The sequence below is a fragment of the Scylla paramamosain genome, chromosome 12 (assembly GCF_035594125.1).
Source record: "Scylla paramamosain isolate STU-SP2022 chromosome 12, ASM3559412v1, whole genome shotgun sequence".
Lineage (NCBI taxonomy): Eukaryota > Metazoa > Arthropoda > Malacostraca > Decapoda > Portunidae > Scylla > Scylla paramamosain.
In genome coordinates, this window is record NC_087162.1 from 13,247,216 (window position 1) to 13,255,447 (window position 8,232).

The 8,232-nt window shown below is 40.8% G+C and overlaps 2 protein-coding genes across 7 annotated transcripts in view; one reads left to right on the plus strand and one right to left on the minus strand.

The window, feature by feature from the left end:
• LOC135105698 (tudor and KH domain-containing protein homolog) overlaps nt 1-8,232 on the minus strand; it is an 88,412-nt gene that overhangs the window by 26,956 nt on the left and 53,224 nt on the right. Inside the window, exon 3 of the mRNA XM_064014095.1 lies at nt 3,415-3,547. The gene's annotated coding sequence lies outside the window, so the exon portion shown is untranslated. The remainder of the gene's footprint in view (nt 1-3,414; nt 3,548-8,232) is intronic.
• Nucleotides 334-8,232, plus strand: part of LOC135105700 (arrestin domain-containing protein 17-like) — a 57,940-nt gene continuing 50,041 nt past the window's right edge. For 2 of the 6 annotated variants that reach the window (XM_064014096.1, XM_064014102.1), the window contains exons 1-2: nt 346-477; nt 2,821-3,551. In XM_064014096.1, coding sequence (XP_063870166.1) covers nt 3,431-3,551 — 121 coding nt within the window. In that variant the 5' untranslated portion in view covers nt 346-477; nt 2,821-3,430. Of the gene's footprint in view, nt 518-2,820; nt 3,552-8,232 lie in introns of all 6 variants that reach the window. The other 4 variants (XM_064014101.1, XM_064014097.1, XM_064014098.1 and 1 more) reach the window with 4 other exon arrangements.

Below are 8,232 nucleotides of genomic sequence, written 5' to 3' on the forward strand. Positions count from 1 at the left end.
GCTTTTCTGCTTATGTGATATCCGACAGCCTGTTATCTTGTGTGACGTGCATTTGATAACTTTATCGGTGCATTCTGTAAGATTCAAACACGACTGTCAAATCTCCGAGGCTTGTCTGCGGCAGCTTGACGTCCGGCAGAGTTATGAGGACGACCTGAACAGCGAAGAAGAGCACTTGGGGAGAAGGAAAGCGAGGTGAGAGGACGAGAAGAGCAAGCCAATGTAGCTCCTTCTCTCGCCGCAGTGGAGGTTTCAAGACACCGCTGGAGAGAGAGAAACAAGACTGTGCCTCGGCCTCGCCTCGCCTGTCTCGCCTCCCTCGCCCAGTCAGCCAGCTGCCAGCCAGGCCCAGAGTGTGAGTAACAGCGGTGCGGTGTGGGTGTGTGTCGCTGGTCGCTCGTCTCTGTGACTCGCCGCCTCACCCTTCGGTAGCCTGTGACGGGGAGTGTTTTTTTCGGCGGCTTGAACCTCTTGGGGGTAAGGAGGAGGATAAGTGCGGAGGCTTTCAGTGGTAGAGGTGAGGCGAACAGGGGGCGGAACCGACGATCATACCTGTGTGTGTGTGTGTGTGTGTGTGTGTAGGCGAGAGACAGCCCCTCCGCTTCCCCGCCGTGTCCCTTCCTCCCTCGTGTGTCTTGGTACATCACGGGTCACCAAGACGGTTTTCCTGGTGCCCTTGTGTTCCATGATGACTCAGCGTGTTCCCTGAGCGCTCCTGCACGCCCCTCGCCCTCGCCTGGCCCGCGGGAGGAGAGGAAGGGCGCCGGGGGAGCTGAGTGGCGGCAGGTGTGGCAAGGGCGGGCAGGTAGGAAGGTGTGTCGACCTGGCGAGGCGGTGGGCGGGTATGGGATCTCGTCTTCCTTCTTTCCAACTATGTCCTTTTATGAACGTGGTGGGTCTCTCTCTCTCTCTCTCTCTCTCTCTCTCTCTCTCTCTCTCTCTCTCTCTCTCTCTCTCTCTCTCTCTCTCTCTCTCTCTCTCTACAACACCTTCAGCAACTGACATCCATCCCTGTGCCCTAAAAACCTCCATTCTGTTCCTTTCTCCCACATTCGCACGTCTCCTCTTCCTTTCTCCTTTTCTGTTACTTCTCTCTTCTCTTCTACACACATGTCACCTGTTCCTTATTTTCCTTTTCTGTCTTCTCTTCTCTCCTCTTTTAAATTCATCTCTTCTTCTGTTTATCATGTTATGTCTCTTCTCTTTTCTTCTCCTCTCCTGCATCTTTTCTGCATCTTTTCTGCCTTTTCTGTCACCTCTCCTCTTCTTCTTATGTGGCCTCCTCTCCTCTTCTGCATTCACATATCTCTTTTCCTCTTCCTTGCCACATTTTCTCTTCTCTTCCCTCCGGCATTCACGGTCTCTTTCCACTTTATTCCTCATCTATCATTTTTCCTCTTCTCTTCTACATTGTCATCACCTGGTTTTCCTACTTTTTTCCCATCACTTTTTCCCTCTCTTTTCCTTTCCTCCTGCATTCACATCACGCCTTCCCCTTCTTCTTTTCCTATTAAAATTTATCTTCTCTTCTACATGCACGTATTTTTTTTCTTTTTCCTCTCCTGACAACTCTTATCAACTGTTTCTTTCTCTCCTCTTTTACATTCACATCAACTCGTCTTTCCCTCCTCTCCTCTCCTTGCATTTTCTCTTCTATCAACCGTTCCCTTTTCTCCTCTACTGCATTCACATCATCTCGCCTTTCTCTCCTCTTTTCTCTTCTCCTCCTATAAACTCTTCCCTTTCTCCTTCCTTTCTTTCACAACAACTCGTCTTTCTCTCCTCTCCTTTCCACTTACATCTCCTTCTCTCCTCTCCTTTCTCTCTTACGTCCCCACTCTTCCTCACTGCTCTCCTCTTCTTACAATTCCTCTCATCTGCTTTCCTCTCCTCTTCTTTTCTCACCTCAATTCTTCTCGTTTCTCCTCTCCTCTTCTCTTCTCATCTTCACACCCCTAATTTTCTCACCTCTCTCATGATTTATCTCCTTTCCTTTCTCCTCGTCATCTCTCCTCCTGTACTCTAATCTCCCTTATATCCTTGGCCTCGTGCGTGCATTCATCTCTCTATCTGTCTCTCTCTCTCTCTCCTCTCCGCCTCGTTTCTCCCTCCCACCCACTCTCCATCTCCGTGCTCCGGTAACCCTCACCGCCGCGCTGCACCGAGTAACACCAACCTGCATCTCAATAATTGCCTCTATTAGTCTTGTCTCACGCACCTCAAGGTCACGATGATGTCACTTTTGTAGCATTAGAGGTCCTCCCCCCCCACCCCTCTCTCTCTCTCTCTCTCTCTCTCTCTCTCTCTCTCTCTCTCTCTCTCTCTCTCTCTCTCTCTCTCTCTCTGAAGAGATTGGCTAAGGGGGAGATTGGTATGGTTAGGGTGGGTTAGGGTGGGTGTGGATGGGGTTGGGAGGAAGTGTGGGTGTTATGGGGGAGGTAAGCGGGGAGTTTTGGGGGGTGATGTGTGGGTGGGTTGGCTTCCAATTACTTCCCCCCCTCCCTTCTCCCTCTTCTTCTCCCTCTCACTCTCCTCCTCATCATCCACCCCCCGACCCGACAAGTTATTATGAAGCTGATGGAAGTCGTGTGTGTGTGTGTGTGTGTGTGTGTGTGTGTGTGTGTGTGTGTGTGTGTGTGTGTGTGTGTGTGTTGGTGAAGGAATGCTAATTATCTTTTTTTTTGGGGGGGATGGGGCGGACGACAGAAATTCAAGGTAAAAAAAAAAGAACGGCGATTAGTAATGTTTCTGTAATGAATCCTTCCGGATCAATAACGTTCATGGTTGCTTTTATTTTTTTTCTATTTTTTTTTTTTTTAGGTCAGGTAATGAACGAATCGGTGAGGCGGAAAAAATTAATGAAGTGACGCTGATGTACACGAGTAAATGTGACTTGTGGAGAGAGGAAAACATACTCCAACAATAAAGATAAAACAGAATCAGTGACGCGAACAAAACAAGAGGACTGGCAAAGAACAAATGAACAAAAAACAAACAAACAAAACAAAAACGAACGTAAAGAAAAAAAAAACGTGATATCCCATGAAAATGAACTAGATAAGTTAAGAACCTAAGAAAATTAACAGAAAAGGGAACACACGTAGATTTTCTATACATAAACTATACAGTAGATAGCATATAGTTACTAAGATAGAAAAATAAGACTGATAGCGAGTGTTGACGATAAATAGAATTACTACTACTACTTCTACTACTACTGCTATTACTACTACTACTACTACTACTACTACTACTACTACTACTACTATTACTACTACTACTACGACTACTATTACTAGCAGTACTACTACCAACACACAAGCAAGACAAGCCTAAGTTTAAGCCAGCGTCAACAGCAAGTCATCACTCCTTTCTCTAACACCCCCGGATCTACTACAGCTCCCCCACCCTCACCTCACAAAGGTCCACAATGGCTCGGAAGCTGCAGAAATTTATGATCCTCTTCGACAACCCGAACCTCCTTTATTTCCCTGGTCACTTCATCTCCGGCAGGGTGATTGTGGAGCTTGAGGAGGACACTTCAGTACTGGGTGAGTAGAGAATGCATTATATTTATCTCTTGTTGTTCTGTTGTCTAGTATAGTGAGGCAAGCAAATCTTATCTTAAGAGTTCGTGTTTGTGTTAATGTGTTGTTGTTCTGTTGTGTTTAGTACGGGAGACAAACGGGTCTTCAGTCTGACAATGCTTGGTATTGCGTGGGCGAAGAATTAATTGTGTTTTATTTGTCGTTGTGCTGTTGTGTTCTAGTGTGGGAGACGAAGGGGTTTCTTAAGTCTTTTAGTGCTTTGCGGAGACTACTGGTGAGTTAGTGTGAGGATTGGGAGTGTGAGGGAGAGAAAAGCAGAAAGAGCGTTTAACTAAAGGTTTAAAGGGTAAACAAAAAAAAAACAAAAAAATCACAACGAAATATGTCCAAATATCACAAATTTTGGACTACGAAATACTACCATAAAAAATGTATAAAACAAAATAAATTAATAAAAAGTCAATAAAAAGGACAATAAGACAGTACAATCTACTCTCGTTTTTTTTTTTTTTTTTTTTTTATCTAGGTATTAAAATACAGAACCACAAAAAAAGTCTCTTGAAAAAATGCCACGGAAAATTATGGCACAAATTTTAGACTAGGACACAAAATCACGTAAAAAAAAAAAAAATATGTTACGGTACTGCTTGCATTAGGTTAGAAAATCTTATTCTGGAGTTTTTGGACATTGAAAAATTCCCAGAATATTTTCAGAAGAATATGCATTTTTTTCTTTTTCCTGTACCGCGCCTTTTTTCATATATATATTTTTTTCATAAACTTTTTACCTTCTCTCATTATGTGTGTGACATTCTCCGTGTCTTTTCCTACATCCGTGCATCTCATCTTAAGAATTTTTTTTTTTTTTTTTTGGGGGGGGCGGGGTGAAGTGGGTGTTCTCTCCATTAGTTTGAATTGCTGGGAAAAAAGACATCCAGATTCCAAGGTGTTCTTCGTCCTGCCAATGCAAGTGTGTGTCATTGTTAGAAAATAAGGTCGCGTATTTTGAAACGCATTGTTCTCTCATAAAGACTATTTTCAAAGGCCACAGAGATGATCAGAATCCCTGTTAAACTATCACTACAATTATGCACAACCTTTGCAAAACCTTCAGTAACTTTCACTACAGTCTGGTAAAAAGTAGACGAGATAAGATGCTACAACTTACAGTACAAGAATACCGTCCACGGTAAATAAATATCTCGATTATTTTCAAAGGGCTCTAGTTGAAGTGACACAGGTTTTTAAGGACTTTTTTTTTTTTATGGTTCTAGTTACAGACCAACAAGATTTTTACATTATCAACAGGAGAAATACTCTCAAAAACCCGGGTAATCATCTCTGTGGCATTTAAAAATAGTCATGGTAAGAGAGCAAAGTGTTTCAGAATACGAGGCCTAGAAGTTTGCGCGCGCCAAGCCTCTTCGGCACACACAGCGCCTCACGAAAGTTCCTACAGGGCGACAAAAGATTAGATCACTCCAAACAAAGACTTCGGGCAAGGTTCCGCAGCTGAGATAAGGTCACAAGACGCCCGTCCTTTAACCGCGCCGCATAATATCAAGAGAAAGTTCACTTGTTCCACCTCCTGCCACAAAATATACAAGCTCTTAGTGACTCAGAGCCGCTCACGGGAATCACAGGAGCGTAGAATCAGCGAACCAATGAGTCTGCGAGAAGAGAACGACAGCAAGACACCACGACTAAACTTACTGCGAAATTTAGGGCACAATAAAGATTCACCGCAAATATCTCAAGGTTGTAAATAAGAACGGAAATACCAAGATATTTAAGAGTAATAAGTGAAGCCGAACAGACAGAGGGATAATTCAAGTCTGCGAAATTTACGTAGAAAATAAAGATTCATCGCAAATATCTCAAGGTCCCAATAAAAAAAAAAAAGAGGGGGGGTAACGAACCAAGGCAGAACAGACGTTGGGATCATTTGTGTGTGAAATTTATAGCACAATAGATATTCACCGCAGACATCTCAAGGTTGCAGTAAAGAAGGGAATTGCTACCGGGAAATGATACACGAGTCATAATAAGTGAAGGCAGACAGGCAGTGCAGTGATAGCATTTACCGGTATGTCAACAACTCCCTCGGATGAACTTACGACACAACTTGCGACACAACTTACGACATAACCGCCACGTGTAGGTCTAAAGGTTTCCTGCAGCTTCCTTTGCTTTCTTACGTTCTTATATTCTTGTTAGGTTAAAAAAACGATCGAAACTCAGACCTAAATAAGGAATGATATTATTGAGTCATAATTTTCCTGGGGTACAAGAATTTAGAACGGAAGTGAGTGTAGAAATATACTACAACTGAAGCAAGTCGGTCAAGTTCACACGATCTCCACACTGCAGGACCATAGGTAGTTAGGTACAGAATTATAATGTTATTTCCTAGAGTTGAAGAGTTAAGGGTAGAAGTGATTATAGAAATATTCAAAAACTAAATCAAACAACCAAGTAAATATGACTGATAATGAAACACCATAAAAACTAACAGTACAAATAAAAATAATTATAATATCTTCCAAGTGTACTCAAGGCGGAAGTAAGTGTAGAAATATAGTAAAACTGAAACATGTCAGGCAAGTAAACAGCTAAGCAAACACGATATACACACACAGAGACCATAAAAACTACTGAAACCATAAAAAAGAGAGCTTAAAAACTCGCATCTAGGTAAGAAATAAAAATAGTTGTAATATCGCATTGCAGTTTAGGTGCATGAAAACTGAAACTGAAACGCGTTAGCTAAGTAAACATCATCAATACAAATTAATCTCCCTAAAAAATAAAATAGATAAATGAAATTAAATATAATTATTTGAAATAAATAATTCAGGAAAGGAAAGTAATAAGAAAAGTTTTGATAATTTTGTGGAATTTGAGGGCTTGAAGTGGAGGTAAACGAAGAAATACAAGAAACTAAAGAACATCGACAAGGTAATCTTGATTTACAAATATGTGAACCACACATGATACGAGGCTAAAAAGAAGAAAAAAAAAGAAAAAAAATGTATATCATCTTCTAATTTAAAAATACAGTAAGTGAACTAAGAAATACACCAAAACTAAAAAAAAAAAAGTGCTGCAACTGAAGAACATGGGTCAAATAAATGATGATAGACCATAATAAAAAAAAAATAAAAAAAACATCGTAATTATGATAATACACCATACGAAAAAAAAATAATAATCCCCTTGCAGTTATATATATATATATATATATATATATATATATATATATATATATATATATATATATATATATATATATATATATATATATATATATATATATATATATATATATATATATATATATATATATATATATATATATTTATTTATTTATTTATTCATTTATTTATTTATTTTTTTTTTTGTGTCTGTGTGTAAGAAACATTACATAAATACTGACATGATTGTATATATCCCTTTGATGACCACCTCCCCTTGTTTTCGATCACCATCTGGAGATGTTTTGTCTCCAGTTAAAAAAAAAAAAAAAAAAAAGAAAAGAAAAAAAAAGTGAGAAATTAAAAAAAAGAAAATACAACTTAATCATGTCAGCTAAACAACAAATTTACACAGAAATTAAACAAAAGTAATACGAGAATGAAAAAAAAAAATCGTGTACCATCGTTTTGTAGTTAATGTCAATAGCAATATTTTCTATAAGTAAAGAAAAAATAAATAAATAACAGAAGTGAACTACGAAACACACCACAACTAAAACACATCGTCCACTGAAGCACAATGAGCCACGTCAACACAATCAACACACACAGCTGGACCATACAAGGCAAAGGCAACCCAGCGAAGACCCATGAAGGAGGTGTCCCCGCTTCCCTCACACACAGACTCATCTCGCCCACGCCTTCCCGCCACACCTGCTCCCTACCCGAGGCTGTCACCCCGCCAGCACCGCGTGGGTGAATGTTATGGGTGCCGACCTTGGCCAATACACCGGTAGGCCTGGTGTCTGTTGATTCTGAGGTCTGTAGCTAGAGAATGGATGGAGAGGAAGAAGGATAAAGAGGATGAGAAAGATACAAAATAGGGAAAAATAAGAGACTGAATAAGACTGATAGAATAAGAAAGGTACAGACTAAATAAGACCATAAAGAACAGAGAAGAAAAGACAGAAAGGAATAAAAAAAGACAGAAAGGAATAAAAAAAAATAAGAAAGATAAAGATAGACAGACAGAAAGAGACAGAAAACCGATACAAAAAACAAATTAACAAAAAACAAACATGATCCCCTAAAAGAAAAAAATAAGATAGAAAGAAAGAAAGAAAGATACATTGACAGATATAGAAAGATAGAAATAAGGGAGATAGAAAAAAGAGAGGCATAGAAAAGAAAGAAAACGAAAACTTAGACAAACAATAGATAAACACACACACACACACACATACACACACACACATCAAGGCAGAGGGAAATACCAGGACCCACAATCAAATAAAACAAGCAGTGTGGCTCCGGCGCGGCCTTCCTGCCTAGAGCCGGGGTGTGGGCGCGGGCGGGGGCACGGGCGGGGGTGCGGGCGGGTCCTGGTTGCGAGGGAGCCAAGGTGAGGGCGGTTCCGGTCTTTGGCTCATCTGGACAACACCTGCCTGACGAAATTCCACCAACACACGCAGCGTTTAACTGGTGGTGCC